This window comes from Passer montanus, unplaced genomic scaffold, assembly GCF_014805655.1.
Source record: "Passer montanus isolate IOZ18808 unplaced genomic scaffold, ASM1480565v1 scaffold8, whole genome shotgun sequence".
NCBI classification, from domain to species: Eukaryota; Metazoa; Chordata; class Aves; order Passeriformes; family Passeridae; genus Passer; species Passer montanus.
The window spans coordinates 10,005,814-10,026,605 of record NW_024373256.1 but is presented as its reverse complement, the minus strand read 5'-3'; the positions used below and the strand labels follow the sequence as shown (position 1 = coordinate 10,026,605).

Below are 20,792 nucleotides of genomic sequence, written 5' to 3'. Positions count from 1 at the left end.
AGGATCCTGCAATGACAGGTAACAGAACAGAAAAGTGCTGCAAATTTGTGTGCAGCTCAACACAGACCTGTTGCTTCTGAACTTCAGTGAAATTACTGAAAGCATGGTCCTCAAAACAAATAACTAAATCCATGAGAGTTGTTCTATAAAGTATACAGACTGACAATCTCACTATTTCTGTTGCTTTCCCCAGAATGCTGAAGGAAGATGCACTATTTAATGCATCCTCTCCAAGGAGGATGCTCTCCCACCTGCCCAGTATGACCCAAAAAGCCCAGTAAAGCAAACTGCTACAGTACACTAAAAATCCAGACAAAGCTGCTGCAAGAATTACTACAAACCTACAAGCTGTAACATAATCCTCTGTAGTTTTGCCAGTGAGAACATTTCTTAGTAGAAGTATTCTGCATTGAGAGAGATCAATCTTAGCAGAGGAAAAATTTCTTCTACTTACTACCTGAAGTTCCAGCCACAACAGCACAGAGTAAAATGATGGTGAGCAACCCTGTGGCCATCGAAATCACCTCCTCAGACCAGAAGTCAACACAAACACATCAGTTCTGCTCTCAAAGGCACCTCTGAGCAAGGCACTGAAAGAAAATTTCCTTCACAAAGCAGGAGCTCACTATTTCAACTCCCTTCTTCCTGACAGAGGAGGGGCTCTGGCAGGGCAGCCTGCAGAGGGGAGGGGGAGGTTGTAGTGAGGGGGAGAGACAGATACATCACCACTGATCCCATCCCCAACAGCATTTCAGCCTTTTTGCAAAAGAAGAGAAAGAGAAGTTAATCTATTAGAAATCCCATAAAACTGCAAGGAGAAAAAAATAGGTACATGGCATCATAATGGAACAAATGCTCAGAACAATCCCATGTAGTGAGTTTAAACTAAATTAACAAATGTAAAAGCCACCCTAGCAATCACTCATTGACGATTAATCAACCAAAAAGCACATGGGATGAAAGCCAAAGCTTTGGAAGTAAAGGGAAAGTGTTTCCATTGGGAGCAAGCAAGTCCATGGGAGGCAGCTCATCCCACCAAACAAAGTCCCAAACCTCAAATGGGTGAAACTGTGTGTGAATAACACAAATCCACTGAGCCACCATCCTTCTGGTAGCAGTCAGGTATGTACAACACATCAGGCCTTCCAGCAGACCCCTCTTGCCACACTCCCCATGCACTCTGAGCCCAGGTACCCCTGAGCCATGGGCACAGCTCAGCTGTCTGTGTGCCAGCACCTCCCAAGGGAAGCCGTGTGGGCAGGCAAATGCTTGTTTCCTCCTGCTGCAAACCCTCTGGTCTAGGCTGAGCTACTGCTCACTGCAAACAAGAGTCACAAGTAGAAATTTCAGTAACAATCCCAGCCACTGGTACTACTCTCCCCCACAAGGTTTGTGCTGCTACACAGCCTCTTTCCTTTCTTCCTCCATCACAGAACATTTGCTTGTGACATGCTTACAAATGTTAAAGGGAAAGCAACTTCTCAAGTGTGCTTTGCAAACATCAATGACTAAAGAAGGTGAGAGCGACTCCAGTCTAAAGAGTTAATAAAATACTCCATGATGTAATCTGGGCCCCTCTATCAAAATCTCTGACCCGCCAAATGCCAAACTCAGTCAGTCTAGGTTTGAAACTCAATTTAAAACCAAAAACCTACAGTAACCAATGTCACACAGCAGCTCAAATTTCCTAGAACCAACCCAAAGGAGTAACTGAAAGCCTTCTTCTGCCTTCACAGTGATTTTTCAGAATATTCTTATTCTGAAACTGCTTCAGAGATTTCTTTGTGGCAAATTACTTGCTGAGTTTGCCATTTTTATTCTGCTAAGCTACTCAGTCTGGTACTCATTCTAATTTTTCATTTAAGATTACAGCTCATCTGGGCATAGTATGTACTCCATGTAAGCAGACATCTAGCTCTTGGTCTACTATCAGCAATATGGATAGAAGCAGGAAAGTTCATAGCTGGGCAGGAACATAAAAACATGATGAATTTACCAGAGAATTGCTAGATCGTGACAATTCTTTTCTTGAATCATTACTATTGTCCACGTTCCACACCAGTCTGACTTCTAACTGTTTATATAAGATTTGTCAACATATTTCACATACCTATTGAAAAAAAACCAACTTTGAAGCATAAAATTTGCATCAAAGTCAAATAGGAACATCAACACTGAAATTAGACAGAATTTCTGTTTTATCTTGGCACTGGTTCCAGTGCAGAGAGTAACTTAGGCTTTCTAATATAATCTAATTTACATTTTAATCTCAAGTTTTAGCTTTGTATCTTCCCATTTATTAGCGAATAAACTATACTAATAAAAAAAGAAGAAAAATATCTTATGGTAGGACTATGAGAATGCTTAAGAACTTATAAATCTGAGCTTGCCCGAATCTTGACAATTTCATAGGCAACAAACAAAGAAATTTACGAACAAACTCTAGGGGTTTTTTTTTATAAAAATATTTCCAACAGTTTTCAGCACAGCACGGATTTGAGCAGTTTTTCCTGAAACATCTAAATATAGAATTAAATGCTTGAATAGCAGCTGGCTCCTAAATGCACCCTGAAGTCAATCCTTTAAGGTAAAATATCACATAAGTGTCCTGTGCACTTGACTCAGGTGACATCCCTCATGTAGTGATTGGCAAGTGCAGGATGGAGCCCAAGACTCAACATCTTGTAAGCATTTTTTCCTACCTCACACTAGGTGAGCTTTTTCTAAAAAAATCAAAACACCACCCCCAAAACAGGCATAAAAATAACCTCCTGAAGAGAAATTTCCATCACACTGCTGTCCTAGATAATCTTAAAAAATGGAAGAAAATCAGACACATGTGCTGCAAACTCACTGGTTTAATGGCACACGAGTCCCACATTGGCTGTAAGTCTCAGAAAAGTATTCATCCATTTTAATGGATGCTGTACTCAAGTCTGAAAAACGAATTTAATAAAAAGTACCTTCTGTCACACAACAGAGTATGCCTGTCTGTAGACATCCCAGAACTGCTCACTATTACTGCCAAGAAAGCCTGAGCTTTTACAAACTGGCAAAGTCTGCTTTGTATGCGCCACGCAAATAATACCAAATTAATATTATCGTAACACTGACGTTTAGCCCCAACAGCCGAAGGCAGGAGGGAAATGCCCTTGGCCAGGGTGCCACACACACCTGCGTGCTCGCAGCCCTCCCATGTCCGGGAGCTCCGCCTGGTTACGGCCCCGAACCGAGCCCGCGGAGCCCTCACACAGCCGGGCTCCGCCGGGACCTCGCGGCCGTGGGTCCCTCACAGCACCAGGCATGTCCCAGAGCCCCCCCCACAGCACCGGGCACCGCCTGCAGCCCGCGGCCATGGGTCCCTCACAGCACCGGGCATGTCCCAGAGCCCCCCTCACAGCACCGGGCTCCGCCTGCAGCCCGCGGCCGTGGGTCCCTCACAGCGCCGGGCATGTCCCAGAGCCCCCCTCACAGCGCCGGGCACCGCCTGCAGCCCGCGGCCGTGGGTCCCTCACAGCACCGGGCATGTCCCAGAGCCCCCTCACAGCGCCGGGCACCGCCTGCAGCCCGCGGCCGTGGGTCCCTCACAGCACCGGGCACCGCCTGCAGCCCCCGGCCGGGTGCCGGTGGTTGAGCCCCCCTCACAGCACCGGGCACCGCCTGCAGCCCGCGGCCGTGGGTCCCTCACAGCACCGGGCATGTCCCGGAGCCCCCCTCACAGCACCGGGCACCGCCTGCAGCCCGCGGCCGTGGGTCCCTCACAGCACCGGGCATGTCCCGGAGCTCCCCTCACAGCACCGGGCACCGCCTGCAGCCGATGGCTGTGGGTCCCTCACAGCACCGGGCACCGCCTGCAGCCGATGGCTGTGGGTCCCTCACAGCACCGGGCATGTCCCGGAGCCCCCCTCACAGCGCCGGGCACCGCCTGCAGCCCGCGGCCGTGGGTCCCTCACAGCACCGGGCATGTCCCAGAGCCCCCTCACAGCGCCGGGCACCGCCTGCAGCCCGCGGCCGTGGGTCCCTCACAGCACCGGGCACCGCCTGCAGCCGGTGGCCGGGTGTCCCTCACAGCACCGGGCATGTCCCAGATCCCCCCTCACAGCACCGGGCACCGCCCGGGGCAGCAGCACGAACGCCCTCCCACCTGTGGGGAAAACGCCACGAAAGCGCTGCGAGGCACCGACTGTTTCCAGGGCGTTTTCCCAGCCGAAGTGAAGCGATGGAGGAGCCACCTGTCCGCCCCAGGGCTCTGGCCGCGGCCGCTCCCCGGCGGAACGTCCCCAAATTCGGCCTCCGAGCGCCGAGGAGCAGCCGCGGCACCCGCGGCACGGCCGGGCGAGGCCGGGCAGAGCGAACGGGTCAGCGGTGGCTGCGGGGAAAGGGGTGATGGGGCTGCAGCTCCAGCCCCGTGTCCAGTTCCGCGCCTCTCGCATCAAGAAGGACATTGGGCTGCTGCAGCGGGACTAGAGTGGACGCAGTGGACGCGCAGTGGAGCTCCGCATCAAGGGTGATGAGCAACAGCTGAGGGAGCTGGGGGGCTCAGCCGGGAGAAAAGGAGTCTCAGGAGGGACCTTTCCCTCTCAGCTGCCTGAAGGAGCGGTCAGGCATTGGAACAGGCCGTGCAGGGAAGTGCTGGAATTACCATCCCTGGAAGCATTCAGAAAATATGTCCATGGGGTGCTTAGGGACATGGCTGGAAGGTGGAGCCAGCAGGTTGGACTAGTGATCTCAGAGGTCTTCTCCAACCTTAGTGATTCTATGATTCTGTTATCCTGGAGTAAAAAAAATCTTATAGTTGCCAAGACTCGGAGTAGCAACAGGAGAAGGTACTTCAGAGGCTGTGTGGAGCAAGAAATGGAAATTGCTTTGGGTTTGTCTTTTTTTCCCTCCTAAAGCTTTTGTGAATCCCTTGCTGTCACATTCAGGTGCACTATGGCTTTAGGTCCTAGAGAGTGTCTGTCATACCCCCTGCTAATGCCAGCGTCCTCTGGAGCTCACTGAAGATGCTTTTCGGGAGTAATTTTTTATTACAAAGACAAAGCTGTAGTGTGAAGCGAAACAGCCAACCACAAAAGGACTTTCAAGAAGACGCCTACTCACTCTTGGTTTATTCTCAGCTTGGGCACAGCTATTTCAGCACCTCCAGACCACACATAGCTGTCACATGCACCTTTTAGTGTCCTGCTTTGCAAAAGTGCTAAGATGCTCATTGGCAAATTTATTTTTACACTGTATTCACACCCAGCATATCATAAATGACAGTATTCATCTCACAAAAAATACATCAAAAGTCATCCTAAAAAAAAAAAAAAATTTGCATCACATTGCAGGATCTTATGATGCAAACAGGAACACAGAAGTTAATTTGCTATAAAAAGCAATCCCTGAACTACAAAAACTACACCTCTGTCACAGCACTTATTAGTTTTTACTCTGAGGATGACATTATTGTATACTCCATTACTGACCTCCTGCTGCTCAGTTATGAATAATAATTAACTTTGATTTTTTAAATTAACTAGAATTTCTTTAAAAAAAAATCCTTGTGGTTAGACTGCCAGAAGTGCTTTCACAAACATTGCAATAAACAGCTTTCTGAAACCACTCCGAACTCGCTTAACAACTCCCTCTTGTAGGGCTATCAGCTGCCTTTTACTTGTTTTAACAACTTTTATTTTGGATCCTGTTTGTATGACAAAACAAGTTTTCTTTCTTTCTGGCTCAAGCCTCATCAGAATTTGAACATTGTGCAAGTTCTGTCTAATAAAAATAGAAGCCTAATGAAAATAACACTGTCTAATTGTAAGAGAAAGCAAAGTCATCCTGGAAAGCTCATGCAGGTGGGTGTAGGGAAGGTTTTACCTGCACCTGTAATGTGAGGCTGGAGGATTTCAGGTGCCCTGTGCTTCTTCCTTATGTGAAAACAGCTTGAGTCCCTAAAGCCAGCATTGCTCCTTCTGTACCTTACCTTACCAAGGAAAAACTATTCATACAACACTCACTCACTTCCAAAATAACCCTAAAGTTGCTTAATAAAAATAATAACTTGTTTGAGGTACTAACCTTGCCTTCTTGTGCTTTCTGCACCTCAAAAAAAACAAAACCCAACCAACCAAAAATATAAAAAGAATATTGAAAGATATATAGAAAATATTGAAAGAAAGTAGGGTATTCTCACATGATTCATAGGGATTCTTTCATACTGAACACAGTGATATTTGATATATATTCCTGCTATGTGAACATGGAGCCATATTTATATGTGTTTGTTTAGTTGCACTGTAAGTGAAAGTTTTACCCAAAAATTTTAATTGAAAAAATATTTCTACGACTTGGGTTGTAGGAAAACAACACATTTTCAGTGTGGCTCTGTGTAGGACAGTTGGTCTGCAAGGCAGATGGTGCCATTTATCAGAGACCTGGCCCACGTGAGACTCTGAAGAACTTCTCCCTGTAACTACCTTTCTTCTTTTAACATTTCAGCCATCCACGTGTTTGGAAACGTTCCAAATATTATAATTTTCCAATTACAAGCACTAGATAGGAAAGACAAAGTTTTTATTTTAAACAGAGTCAGTTTTAAAAACAAACAGTAATTTCAACATAATCAAACACAAAGTGCTTTCACACAAAGCAAGTTATATCCTGCATTTGTTTGTCCAAGGTAGGTTTAACAAAGCAGGTTACTTTGGCACAGTCTGTAGATTATTCTGTACACAAGAGAACAAACACAGGCTTTGCATTTAAGGAAACACAACTACAGAAGGGGCAGCAGAAAGCCTTGCAGAATACTGAATTAGAAGGAAGAGCTGCCAACATTGTGTGTCCTATTCTCAATCCATACAAGGAACTTAGAGAATCAACAGACTATCCACATAAATCAAAATTAATTTTTTTTGTTTTGCATTCTGGTGCCACCACCTCAGATTTTCCAACCATCACTTTGGAGAGAAAAGTGGAGCTAAGGTAATAACAATTGGAAGACTTACCAAATTAATGTATGGCAGGATTATCCAGACCAGAGTGACAAGGTACTAAAATGATTAAAACTCCTTCCCACCATGCAAGAAAATCCCAATTTTGGAAACATTGTGAGATTCACTGCTTCATTCTGTCTTGCTCTGACAATAAACTGACAAGAAGCACATTTTCTGTGACACCCAGTAAGGCACAGGACTTGCTCATGTCACCAGAACAAAAAATTTAATGCAGCATCACCCAAGCCCTTCAAGAACACAGAGAGCACTATGGTGGTGCAGCAGCAGACAAAAGTACCATGTCATCAACATGGAAAGCTACAAAACTACCAGCTTTTTATCTCCATCATCCTCTTGTCAGTGAGTAGCTCCTGATGTACATTCTTACATCTGAGGAAACCAGAAACCTTTTCCAAATACAGAAGGAAGCTCTTAAGTCACTTGCAGACTGGCTCACAAGCAGCATCAGTTTACAAAACCTGATTAAGACAAGGCCTAGAGATTGTACATGATCTACAAAGTTACTGGATTTCAAAGTATTGAAAGGCTTTTGAAAAACTAACTTATACCAGATATATACAGAAGGCACATTTGGTAAGAACAGTAAATGCAGTTATTTTTTATTTGTATTTATTTTAGCTTTTTACTTTTACAGATATTAATACAGTGTTACCAACACAGCCTTGCTTAAATACCTGTCTTCCTTTTCTGGACAGGTATCATTTAGGTTGGATATTAGGAAGAAGACTTTTCCAGAAAGGGTGATCAGATATTGGAATGAGCTACTCAGGGAGATGATGGAGCACTGTCCCTGGAGGTATTTAAGAAAAGATTGGGTGTGGCATTTAGCACCACAGTCTGGTTGATAAGGTGGCATTAGAACACAGGTTGGATATGATGATCTCAAAGGCCTTTTCTAACCCAGCTGATTTTGTGATATGCATCAAAATGTTGTTTGATCCAATTGCTTATGACACAGAAATTACTTTAACCTTCAGAGCCTCGTTCCCTAATTTTTTGTGATTATCATCTTAAATAAGCATATCCAGCTTAAGTTTCTAAAAGCAGAACTCATCCTTCATTTAATTTAGAAAAATCAGAGAAACTCCTTAACACACATTTTACCTTCTTAATAAAGAAACAATAATGGTTGATAAGGTGGCATTAGAACACAGGTTGGATATAATGATCTCAAAGGCCTTTTCTAACCCAGTTGATTTTGTGATTCAGATTCTGTGATATGCATCAAAATATTGTTTGATCCAGTTGCTTATGACACAGAAATTACTTTAACCTTCAGAGCCTCGTTCCCTAATTTTTTGTGATTATCATCTTAAATAAGCATATCCAGCTTAAGTTTCTAAAAGCAGAACTCATCCTTCATTTAATTTAGAAAAATCAGAGAAACTCCTTAACACACATTTTACCTTCTTAATAAAGAAACAATAATTAATGAGCAGATCAACAACTAAAAGCCCAGTTGTTTTATTTATGCGTTTCAGGAGGAATTTGAGCCTTAAGATAAGGCTGAGGTTTCTTTATGATCAATCAGCTGACTTACATAAATGTAAGGAAATTTTCCAATGCTCTAACCAAGGCTCTCTGGGCATTTCCACTGGGGTGAAGAAAACACTTCACAGACTTTCCATCTGCAGTAAGAAAGCCTCCAGCCTAACAAAAACCACTGAACAAATATCTTCTATATGAACATCTTTACTTCAGATAAGAGACATGACTAGGCTTGAAACTGGCAAGAAAATTCAGATACTAGATTAATTCACTATTTTTGCAGAACCACCTGAACTGTCCATTAGGAAAAGCTACCTCCAAGAAGGAAGAAGCCTTCAGGTTTGGTTCTCTTCAAACTACAAAAGTTTTAAAATTAATTCTAGTGCTCATGAAAAGATGACAACAGGAGATTTCTTTTTTCAAAGAGGAGCACCTGTCTCTGAGGCAACTCCCTGCAAGTTTGTAAACAGTGCTGATGCCAAGGCATGAGCCTAAATAGTTCTCCATACACGTCCTCCTCTTGTTCTGTGCTGAGACTTTACAGTCTCAATGCAAGCACAATGTGCAACATGCCTCAGACAAGATTAACTGAAAAATACCACCAACCTGTTCTGTATTAGGCAAAAAGGGAAACACTCCATTGCTCTCCACTGGTGCTGGACTGAGTGGCCTGTACAGATTAGGTATGCTTTTCACAGACCTAAGGGAGACTCCTCTCAAGCAATTGCGTATTCAAACCACCTAGCAATGAACATTACTTTTTATTGGTTTCCAGTGACAGGATGCACAGAAAAAACGGGAAGTCTCCATGAAGCTTCAGAGAGGGCTTTTAGAGGTGCTAAACAACTTCATCAATCAATGTTTAAACACTGCCTATAAACGTTTGTAAGAACCAACAAGAGCGTTGCATTTCGGACAGGTGTGATCCACATCCTTTAGGGCATCAATGCAGAAGGGAATTAAGCAGCAGCCTGCTATACACCTGCAAAGGCAAAAAAAGAGAAAACCACTGCTTTACCACTTTTTATACACACAAGAAGGTAAAATGTATCTTGTTCAAAAGCAATCAGTAAAACTGGTGCCATAAGCTTTAGGAAGGATGCACATGGCTATGGAATCCATTGCCATAATGTTCCAGAACTGCTTTAAGGGCTGACAGGACACAGATGCAGATGTAGGCTAACTGAAGCACAAAGGCTCAGGTCCCACACAGAGAAAGAGAGCTCTGTCACATGTTAAAGCTAAAAAAAGTCAAGGTAAAAGTGCAAATTTGAGTTGACTTACCCCAGCAGGCAGAGGCCACCACATGACAGCCAGGTCAAAGCTCCTGAGTCATACGAGAGACGTGTCACTATCACCTGGTTACAGGAAGGGCAGCACATCTGAACTGGGCGGTCATAAAACATTACTGGCTGCTGCACGTACACCGTCTGAACAGTAACTGGGCAGAGAAACGGCTGTTTACTCCAGGAGGAACAGGGAAAAAGAGCAGCAATCAACTTCCTCTAATCCAGGTATCACTGAAATATTCAGGGCTCAGAACAATGACATACACAACAACAGACTGAAATAACCATGGCATTTCCTAATGCAGAAATACACTGTCTTAAAAATAAAGCTGCACTAAAAACTTCAGAAAGCCAAACGATGTTACTGGTATCACTGCACACTGAGGAATTCACAAGAATTGATTAACCTTATTCTCTTCAAAAGTATTTCTGGCAGGCGTTGAACACCTGCAAACCACAATTTTTCATCTTCTAACAACACTTATAATACAACCACTTTGACATCACCTTAACATGAGGTACAGAAAAGTTTTGGAGGCTTACCGGGGTTATTTGCTGCTGGAGGCTGTCCCATGTGTGGGGGAGGATTCATTCCTTTCCCATCTGGCTTCTGCCCCAGGCCAGGGACAGGATAGGGGTGAGGATAGTTCACATTGATTCCTACAGCTTCCTCATAAGAAGGTGGTGCAGATGGGGTAGGATTGCCACTTGCAGCATACATTGTATCTAAAACATAAAAGAGAGAAAACCATAACAAAAGGTATTGTTTATTAATGGCAATCGACAAATAATTAGGCTCAACTCAACAGCAAGAAGATAACTAGCTCAAAAGGGACTTTTACCAGCATGAAATTAATTGGCTGGTATTTGTTTCTGATAGTATTAAATGTCACTCTTGATTTCATTGTTGTTATTGCCTACTTCCCAATTCCTTTTCACTGGGAATTTTTTACACTTTGCCCCAACACCAATTCTTCCTTTATAAATTAAAAATACTAAAGCAGAGAGGTGGGGCATCTTTATTAGTATACTAAACAATCTAAGTCTGGTAATTCTCCAAGAACACTATTTCTAATCTCTCTTGTTCAGCTGAAAAATGGAACAGTATGATAGGCCACATGGTAGTTGCCACATGGTTTGTGGTGAAACTTCAATATAGTATTTACCTCTGCTGCAATTTGAAAGAAGTAATTATATCAAAGGAAAAAGAAACCCAAACAATTAAGCATGTCCAACTGAACTCAAAGCTTTTACAACTGTCAAGTATATCTAATATATGTACCCTCACCATTTTCACTTCTTAGCAATGTTTTAATGAATTTGTTGGGCAAATTTTCCTTCACCAATTGTTATTTTGCTGCAGAGGACAGGAACGCTGACCACCGCCTAGAAACTACTGTGGTTTCAATGCAGACTTCCTCTCCTCCTCCCCAGCCACCCACTTCCTATAGTCTGCCCACCATTTTCGTTGTGGAACAAGGTCTCATGGCATCAATGCTGACCACGCATCTCACTTTTCCCCTTCCTCCTAAGGACCATCAGACAGCTCTCCAAGAGCCACACTCCATTCTGCTGCCACACACACGATCCCTCTATACACATTCATGTCTTTTCACTCAGTACTATCTGGGAAAGGCAACCTGTATTTGGGATATTAATTCTATGGTGCTATGAAACTTATATAGGGACTCCAATTACCCACAGCACTACTGTGAACAAAAGAAGGGAAATTGCACTGATGCAATTTGAAGGTACAAAAGACAACATGCAAAGAGAAAGAATTTCAGGTGTGTCTGTTTAGGACTGGTGTCACTCCATCCACACAAAGCTTGGGTGAGACCCAGCACACAAGTCCCCAACAATGACACAAGCCTTTCCACTCTCCCAGAGCTTGGAAAAGTCCCTGGAATACTGCTGATTACCTTCCTCACACAATACAGCTTTCATCAGGATTTCAGTGAAGTCTATGAACACTTCCATAAAGAACTTGTCACAGGTTTGTTCACTCTTCCAGGTCACACAGGACTAATCAGCTGCACTGGAGGCACGGGGATACACCAGCAAACACCAATGTTTATACATTTCAGGAGTCCCACCGTCTTCCCAGCAGATTTAGCAGAAATGTGGAAAGGTGTATTACAAAGGGAACTGTGTACTCAATCAAGTGTGGTTTTACAGTAGCCCCGTGGCCAGGACAAACATAGGAGTTGGTACAGAAGAACAGACATGGCTACAGGTGCTGGAGCTGTAATTGTGGTAAGCCTGGGACAAACATTACTCCTTCCCACCTTCCTCATACTCACACTGCAGCTTTGGCAGATTGAAGAGGGAACAAGACAGCCGTCAAAGATGTTGAAACTCAGTAAGTTTTTGTAGCAACAAGTATTTTACAGCAATACCTTAAAAAAATTGTGATCTTGTGTTTTCTTTAGAAATGAGAAGTTTCCTCCTTGTGACTAAACTACAGAGCTGAATCACGATCTACTGGCCCCACTTGGTGTGCTGGTGTTGGCTGGGGGTGTACAAGAAGCCAGGAGGGGACACTGCCAGAACAGCTGGCCAAAGGGATATTCCAGACCACAAAGCATCACGCTCAGCAACAAAACCAGGAAGGTTTTTGGGAGGGAAATACTAATCAGGGCCTGGCTGGGCATTGGTTGGTTGCTGGTGAGCAATTGCTCTCATTTGCTTCACTTGCTGGACTGTATTTCCCTCTGTTACTTTACTTTTCATTACAACTCTTAAATTATTATTTTTCTTATTATTTTATTTCAGTTGTGAAACAGTTCTTATCACAATCCATGAGTTTTCTCACTCCATCCAGTTTCTTCAGGGCTGCAGTGAGTGAGCAGCTGTGTGGTGCTCACTTGCCAGGTGGGGTTAAACACACAGCTACTTCAGCTGCTCAGCTCTGCTTCACTGACAAGCAAGTTCTAAGAAACTTGTTGAATTACACCCTTTCACAGATTTCAGAATTATATAACTTCCAGCATGAACACTTCAAGTCTTGATATTTACTTGTTTTAAATTACATTGCATGTTCATTTCTTACCACCAAATGGTTTTGAACAACCATTTCAATTTAAAAGTGATCACTGTGCTTTTTTCTGCACTTTCACTTTTCTTTTTCTGTAGATAAACATGAACAGATCTCAGGTCCTAACAGCACTTTGTGGAATCCCTTTTATTTTTTTAAAAGTTTCAAATCTGTAGCACAAATAACATGTACAAAGTACTACAGTGAATGCTAAAAAACTAAAACCATGTATGAATTCCTTGAAGTTATCTACCAAAACAAAAATTCCTAATAAACATCAAGATGACATCGGGACTACAAAAAAAGCCTCTTCAACGTACTGAATACTGTAGATGTAACTACAACTTCACCTTTTCAGTTTCATTTTTCTAATGTCCCTTCTGCTTTAAATGTCAACTCTGAAGAGGTATTTGAACCATCACTTCATACAGCCTGTGCAAGTGTGTTTCACATTCCAGGTCTTAAAAATTAGGCTGGGGACAAGTGACAAAGAAGGTAATAGCCCACCTCTCTGCTTGGTATGTAAAAAACCAACCAACCAAAACCCCATCTAGTAGAGAACTGCTTGAAACTACAACTATCCTAACCTAGTCTGGCCAAACAAATTGGTTGTTGCCCTTCCCTTAATCTCTTGCTAAAATTTGACACAACTTAATCCTTAAATTCAACAATTCCTACGCAGTCCTCTTCACTAGAAATCCCAAGCTGCCCTCCAACACCACGGCTGGTTTAGAGGGCTCTCTGGGCATCAGAGTCTAACACAGCTACCGGCCAGAACACCGAGAATGAAATACAGGTTGAAGGCTTTTAACAACCCAGCAGGATATACAGGTTTATCAGAGCACTCAGATTTTTGCAGTGCAAAGCCCTAACACAGCACCTTCTTGGACCACCAACTTCATCTGAACCCTGGACAACTTCCTAGTTTACCAACCTGCTGAGAAATACTATCTCTAAGTTGTTTAAATTTCCCAGGCATTTGTGAGAGAATAAAATCCAGTAATCACAACAAAAAAGACTCTTGACATATAATGATTTCAGGAAATCAAATGGTCACATTGAATTCTATAGTGGTGAAGTAGAAATAGTACCCGCACGGTGTGTTCTGCCGGCAAGAGCGATTTCAGAGCTCAAAGTGTTACTTTTATCAAGTAATCAACAGTTTTGGAATAATCCTGTGAGTGGCTTCATCCTGCGAGTAACCCCCTCCTCGGGGCAGGGCAGGGCCGGCCCGAGAGGAGCCGGAGCATTCCCTAAGGAAAGGGCCACCTTCCGCCTGCCGCGCTGGGGAAAGCGAAACCCCGGCCTCGCTCGGCCCCCGCCCGCACCGCCGAGGGCAGGAGGCGTCGCCCACGGCCTCTCCCGGACCGTCCCGGGACCGGGACCGGCGCTGCGCCGCTCGGGACACCGCTGGCCCGTGAAGCCCCCACCTGCCCTCGGTGCCCCGGGGGCTCCTGCGGGGCGGCACCAGCCTCACAGCCGCGGCTTCTCGCCCTCCCCGCAGCCGGGCCGGAGCACTGGAGCACTGGGAGCGGCCCGGGGAGGGCAGCGCTCGGGCCCGGGAGCGGCCCCGGTGGAGGAGCGAAGCTCCCCCGCCGCCCGCGCTGCCCTGCTCTGCCCTGCCCGCCGCCCCGCCGGGCTGCGGGCAGCGCGGCACAGCCCTTACCGTGCCGAGACGTGCCCGCCAGCCCTCTTCGCCTCTCCGCTCGTCTCCGCTCGCCCGGGCGCAGCCACCGTCAGCAGGGCTTGTCCCGTCCCGTCCCCACCCGCGTTTCCTCCTCCCCTTCCCCCTGGAGCCGCGAGCAGGCGCCGCGGGGGTTGCTCGGGCGGGCGCTGCGCTGGCCCGGCCGGGCCCTGTCCGGGAAACGCTTGGGCCGCTCCCCCGACCCATCGGCTCCCGGCAGCGGCCGGTCCGGGCAGGACGGGAAGGGAACGGGGAAAGCCTGTGGAAGTACAGGCACTCCTGACGCATTTCGCAGCCAGGGCCATCGGGAACTCCGCGGCTGTCGCCAAGAGCTCGCTCCCATTAAACCGGTAATCTTCAACTGCCCCGTGGGCAGCGCAGCCAAGCACCGCGGTCTGTAGCACTGCAGGGAAATCACTTCTGTAATTCTGCAGTGCCCTTTATGTTACTATATCAGGTATTTCAGACAGCACACAAGAACACATAAACATGATCAACAAAACTTCCAAGTTCAAGATTCAGTGATTTTAGGTAGTGCCTTTACAAGCAATTGGATTCAGTTCAGCCTTTGGAAAACACAAGAGTATGTCAATCCTTCCTCTATCGAGCTCCAGGATAGCACAAAAGTAAATTATGGCCAGATCCCTAAACGGGCTTCAAAAGGGACTGCTTCACATGCTGGTTTGTGTGAATCTACCTTAGACTGAAGAGACTTGATAACCCCTGCAGGTTATCAGCAGGGACAGTTCATAAGGCCTTTTGGCTGAGAACATCTAAAATCCATCAAAGTCCTAGTTTTGTGTTTAAATCTTTTCTTGAACCTTGCCCTAAAGAACACACATAAAGCTTCAATTGAAATCCATCCTGGAGCAAGGAGTCAGGTTTTATAAGATGAAAGAAGTTTACCCAAAGTGATGATAAACCCAACATGAAGCCCTGCTTCAGCTGGGTTTAGATTCACAGTAATCTACTGAATCACCTGCAAGTAGGGGTGCTTGGGGATGTCATCAGATGTTGAGAGTATTGAGGGCGTGAATGCTCCATTCCCCCTGGTTTAGGGAGAGGAGTGTGGAGTGTGATTCGTCAGCACTGAGATTAGAACTAGATTTAAAGGTGAATACATTTACACCATTATCAAGAAATCACATAATGTATTATTTTTCCAGAAGCAGAACCTGAGTAATTTGGGCTTTGGTGGCCTGGATTAACTAAAGTTGAAATACTTGTTCTCTTAATAAATAAAGCCCCTTCCCCAGGTGACCGTGAGCAGCTTAGGAGCCACAGAAGAGAGAAGATATGACTGAACACATCTCCCAGGGTGAAATAAGGCATGGCCTTCAACTGAAAGCCTTCTTACTCCAGCTGCCATGCTCTCTCATGTGTTGGGTTTTGCATCTAGTCTAGGCTGGCCCATGCTCCTCCTTGGGGACCCCAGTAACATTTCTCCTTTTTGCCCCACTACTGTTTCCCCCAAATGTCCAAATAGGCAATTGGTATCCGTTTAGTGGTACGTGAGTGTGTTTCCTCTCACTATCCATCCTCCTCCTCACCATTTGCTAATTCTGCCTTTCCAGTCCTTTTGCTGGATGGCCCTGGGTGAACGAAGCATCAGCTTTAGCCAGTCTGTGGCTGACCAGGTCACCACAGCACTTGTGAACATGTGGAAAATGACACAGAAGTCACAATTAATGGAATGTTGTTTAGTGGTCAGTGGAACAAATCAGCCCAGCACAGGCAGTGGGCTCTGTGGCCACCTAAAGTAACAAACTGTAACACTTTTCTGAGGAATATGTATATCCTTGCTAATAAATACCACCTAGAGCCAAGCATGCACCTTAGGCAGAATTATCCTGTCCATTAGGCACCATAAAAAGTAAAGCCCTGCTTCTTAATACTACATGGGTGTTAAGGAGTTTTATTCCTGATTGTCAGTGACAAGCTTGTGGAAAATTGGCAGGTTTGCTATGGAGAATTGATAAGGCTGGTTGGGCAAGGATGAGTTGAGGCACTTGCTTATATTACACCTGACTTGAGTGAGGCTTAAGCCCTTCATGGTGTCTGGGCTAAAGTGTAGAGCTCCCAGCCCAGTGCCTCAGTGAAGCAGAGAGTGTGCACACACATTGTATGGACACAGGGCCTCAGCCCCCTTATCCACACACAGCAGGCTGTATTAGAAGTAGAAATCTGGTCCTGTGGGAGATGTGTGGCCAGCAGGGCAAGCAAGGGGATCCTGTCTCTCTGCTCCACTCTCATGAAACTCCACCTGCAGGGCTGCATTCAGGTGGCCCCCAGCGTAACAAGGGCGTGGAGCTGCTGAAGCAAGTCCAGAGGTGGCCATGAAGATGTGCCAAGGGCTGTGCACCTCTGCACTGGAGACAGGCTGGGAGAGCTGGAGATGTTCAGCCTGGAGAAGGCTTCAGAGTGACCTTACTGTTCCTTTCAGTACTTGGAGGGGATCTATAAGAAAATTGGAGACAAACTTTAGCAGGGCCTGTTGCAACAGGAAAAAATATGATGATTTTAAACTGAAGGAGGGGTCGGTTTAGATTAGACTAGATATAAAAAGGAGGCTTTTATAATGTGGGTGGTAAACCACTGCCACAGTTTGCCCAGAGAGGTGGTGGATGCCCCTGGAAACATTCAAGGCTGGGTTGGACAGGGCTCTGGGTAACCTGATCTACTGAAAGGTGTCTCTGCTCATTGCAGGCACCTTGGACTAAATGATATTTAAAGGTCCCTTCCAACCCACGCTGTTCTACGATTCTGTGATGATGATGTGCAGTTGTAAAATGTTGATGGGAATAAAGATGATCAAGCAAAGGTTGGATGACCTTTACTGCTGCCTCAGCTGAGTGGAGGAGGAAGCAATACTGAAGTATCATGCTTCTGTTCTGCCTTTGATTCAACCATGAATCCTAACTCAGCCTGACCAAAGGTAACTGAAACCCTCATTATCCCTCATTTCCCTATGAAACATACACCAACGTGCAACTGAGAAAGTGCCTTCCTCCCCACTGTTTAAGATGGAAGCAACAGGTAACCAATTGTATTTGACTGCAGTCTCACCTCTATTTATCTGAAAATATAAAATTGATCTTTGGAATCCTCCGTGTAGAGGATGAGAATATGACCCCATTTCATAGACAAGTGGATGGTTTTGCTCCTCTCTCCTCCCCAAAGGAGAGATCCCTCTTTATTAAGTTTCGTGTCTCTGTGTCAGACCATACCTGGGTGAAACTAAGCTTAAATAACTGTGAAGTTAAGTGTAATGAAAAACTGAATTTTTAATTTAGCTTGAAGCTAACTTAGCTTAACCATTGGCTGGTGCTAATGCACTAACAGCATTTATCAACAGCAATTCCAAATCTGTATCCCTGTTGCTTCAATAAGTAGCACTGTTTATGGATCTGTGATTGTGGATGTTCTTATTAAACACAACCAGACTAGAGTGCCACAGTGATAATAACCAGAAATTAACGCCAGCTGCATTCAGCCCCTCTGATTTCCAACACAAGTGGGGTTATTTTGTGCCAAATTTCGTAGTCTAATGGAGAGCTGCAGCCCAACAGCCTACCTGGGTTAGGCCCAGGATCCCAGAGGGTTCCCCGAAGCTGCTGCCTGTGCAGTGGCACTCACAGGAGGTCCCTATGGGGACACAGCAGTGCCACTGTGGGGACACAGCAGTGCAGGCTCAAGGCGTGCATGAGGAAATGTGGCTAGAAACTGATACAGCTTTTTATTTCCCCCCAGCATGAGGAAATGTGGCTAGAAACTGATACAGCTTTTTATTCCCCCCCCCAACTTCCCTATGAGCTGTGTACCTGAAGATTACAAACATAACTCGTTTTTAAAAAATCAGAAGAAAAAGGGGCCCCATGGCAGTTTCAGAAGCCTGACACACAAATGCAGCAGGATGCAACCACGAGAGCTCTGCTCCATCCCCAGTCCCGTGGCACGGTGTGATCAGCAGCCCCACCTGCTCTATTCACTCTTCAGCTTCTCTCTGCTGTACTGAGTCATCACCAGGGCTGCTAACAGCACCGTGGAAATGTACAAAGAATATAGTGATGTTTTGTCATCACACTGATTGCACACACGCTATTGCAGAACACCAGCAGATGTCAGTTTAGCCTCAAAAATAATTGCATGCTGGATTTACTAGCCTTTGCTTTTACAGCAGTAGGCTTCTGTAAAAGAAGCTAAATGAAGTTCCAAAAGTTAATGTACATTTAAAAGGCTTTAAGCCATATTTTACATACTGTAATATGTTCTCAATAACGTGTAAATAAGTAAACCTTCATCTCACCTTAAACTTCCCCTGCCTGGAAATCACAGGACTTGCACACATACAAATAAATATTTTATGTGTGTATGTCATTTTGCATATACTGATTTGTTGAAGGTAGATAAGAATTTCTGTGACTTTTCATCATTTCAGCAATACTAGATACTTATGGAGTTGTACCACAATGATCAATGTACAAAGACAGATTTAAAGAGAAGCAAGGTAGATACATTAAGCCAAATAATCTGAAAGCATGTTTGCTTTTTCTTTCACTGCTGCAATGGCTGATTCAAGTTGCTAAGCAAACAGAACAAAAACTCCAACACAGTTTCAACAGTTAGTACAATAATACAAGCTTTGAAGTTCACATGAGAAGCCTCAAAGATGACAGCAGGATCCCACACTTCAGAGTCATTTATCATGTTCAACAGAAGCAGTATATTTAGTCTAAAACTGCAAGTGATTCCCCAGGAATGCAATTGATTGACAAATCTAACTATTAGAACTTTGCTGTCCTTCTAGTACTGCTTCCTTCTTAATTACCAACTCCCGTAGTGTTATTTGGTCATCATAACAACTGATAACAGCTGCCAGACTGCAAAACACAGTACAGCAAAATATTTAAGTATGTAAATCATATTGTCTCCCCTAGAGAGTGAGACAAAAGTGTGGTGTCAAAAGAGGAAATGATAGATTTCTTTTTCTCAGAACACTTTGCACTTCATGTAAAGGATTTTGAGGAGAATAACCACTCACTGCCAGTAATGGTTCTCCTAGTATGAACAACCAAAAATAAATGGTTATGATAGAAAAGCTTCACCTTTAAAAACAGCAGGTCTGTCTTGATTAAGTTAACCACTATTTGATGAATGATCTATTAATGTCATGACAAAATGGAGAGGAAAATTACAATTCTCCAACCATTTACGCTTCAAATTCATCTTCCTACTCCCTTGACAGGGTACAGGAAGGATGTGATTTTAAAAATAAAGCTGCCTGATTATTTTTCCTGTAGACAGAACTGAAACATGATTTCCACTGCTCTGATGTCATTGCTGAAGTAAGTGGTGCAAAAATCCTTTCCTTTTACCCTTCCTCCAGCATAATGCCTGACCTGCTGTTTGGCCAAGCTGTGGTATAATCTTGCCATAAATCAGCCTTGCCAGCTCTTGTATCTGACACTGAAATCACTGACCTAAATCTTACAGTGAAGCTTCCTGCTATTTTGCTTGGGGCAGCAGCCAGGCATGTTTTCATGAAGTGCTTTGATCCAGCTCTGTGGATCTAAAGTGAGTAAGGATTGGTACAGTATTCTCTTGTGCATAATTCTGAGAGAATATTCACACAGCTGTCATCTGGACACCAGGATTATTGTGATCTAGTTGGGATATAGGCAAGAACTACAGAAATATGTATAAAGATTGAGGCCATATTACTAACAATTCATAGTTATCCAATAGGGATAACTAACAGGCCTCAAATACCCCCTTCTCTTAAAGTCTGCTTCTAGCATCACTCACACATTATGTGCAAAGCTATATTGCAATGAGCATTTATTTTCTTATGCTTCTCTCACTTTATGAGTTATCAATATTGAATTATGTATTGATTTATAATTTCTAGGTTTTTTTACTTAGGTTACATGATTCAAGAATAGCTTTGACATCATGTTTAGCATTTCAGTTGCCCACCTCTGCAGGACTGCGTTCATTGAAGCCACTTCAGTGAATCTCTCAAGTCTCAGCTTGGAAGGGGTCAGTTTCTGTTTCAGAAACTCAGACATTTTATGTCATATCTGGTCATTTGATTATCTGTAGGAAGCAGCAAGCCAGGAAGCTTATCATCTGGGCACAAATGTCACAGCTACGGAGCTAAAACAGCAGCAGCAATGTGAGCACTGACAGCCATTTACCAAACAGATGACTAACCATGGGGAAATGCAATCTCATCAGCCATTGCTACACGGTAAGAAAACACTTCCCCAAATTTGCTGTGCAGCCTTGAGTGGCTT

General features: G+C 44.5%; 2 protein-coding genes and 1 long non-coding RNA gene across 7 annotated transcripts in view; 1 reads left to right on the top strand and 2 right to left on the bottom strand.

Moving 5' to 3' along the window:
- Positions 1 to 9,228: 9,228 nt before the first annotated feature.
- On the bottom strand, positions 9,229 to 14,616 carry LITAF (lipopolysaccharide induced TNF factor). Its single transcript, XM_039732057.1, has 4 exons — positions 14,479 to 14,616; positions 10,319 to 10,501; positions 9,771 to 9,927; positions 9,229 to 9,468 (listed from the first exon to the last, which is right to left on the bottom strand). Exons 2-4 carry the CDS (start codon positions 10,494 to 10,496, stop codon positions 9,360 to 9,362), a joined length of 444 nt encoding a protein of 147 aa, XP_039587991.1. The 5' UTR covers positions 10,497 to 10,501; positions 14,479 to 14,616; the 3' UTR covers positions 9,229 to 9,359.
- Positions 14,617 to 14,708: 92 nt separating this feature from the next.
- Positions 14,709 to 20,792, top strand: part of SNN (stannin) — a 54,092-nt gene continuing 48,008 nt past the window's right edge. For all 5 annotated transcript variants that reach the window (XR_005630196.1, XR_005630194.1, XR_005630195.1 and 2 more), the window contains exons 1-2: positions 14,709 to 14,846; positions 20,599 to 20,746. The gene's annotated coding sequence lies outside the window, so the exon portion shown is untranslated. The remainder of the gene's footprint in view (positions 14,847 to 20,598; positions 20,747 to 20,792) is intronic.
- On the bottom strand, positions 16,493 to 20,552 carry LOC120513079. The gene is made up of 2 exons (XR_005630198.1): positions 20,473 to 20,552; positions 16,493 to 16,953 (listed from the first exon to the last, which is right to left on the bottom strand). It is a non-coding gene; the product is annotated as an uncharacterized LOC120513079 (long non-coding RNA).

Coding starts and splice junctions, on each gene's coding strand:
- LITAF (XM_039732057.1), bottom strand. CDS start 10,496: ATGTATGCTGCAAGTGGCAATCCTACCCCATCTGCACCACCTTCTTAT. Junction 9,928..10,318: donor TCCAGCAGCAAATAACCCCG/GTAAGCCTCCAA, acceptor TTCTCTGCCCAG/TTACTGTTCAGACGGTGTAC. Junction 9,469..9,770: donor GGTGGCCTCTGCCTGCTGGG/GTAAGTCAACTC, acceptor TTGCCTTTGCAG/GTGTATAGCAGGCTGCTGCT.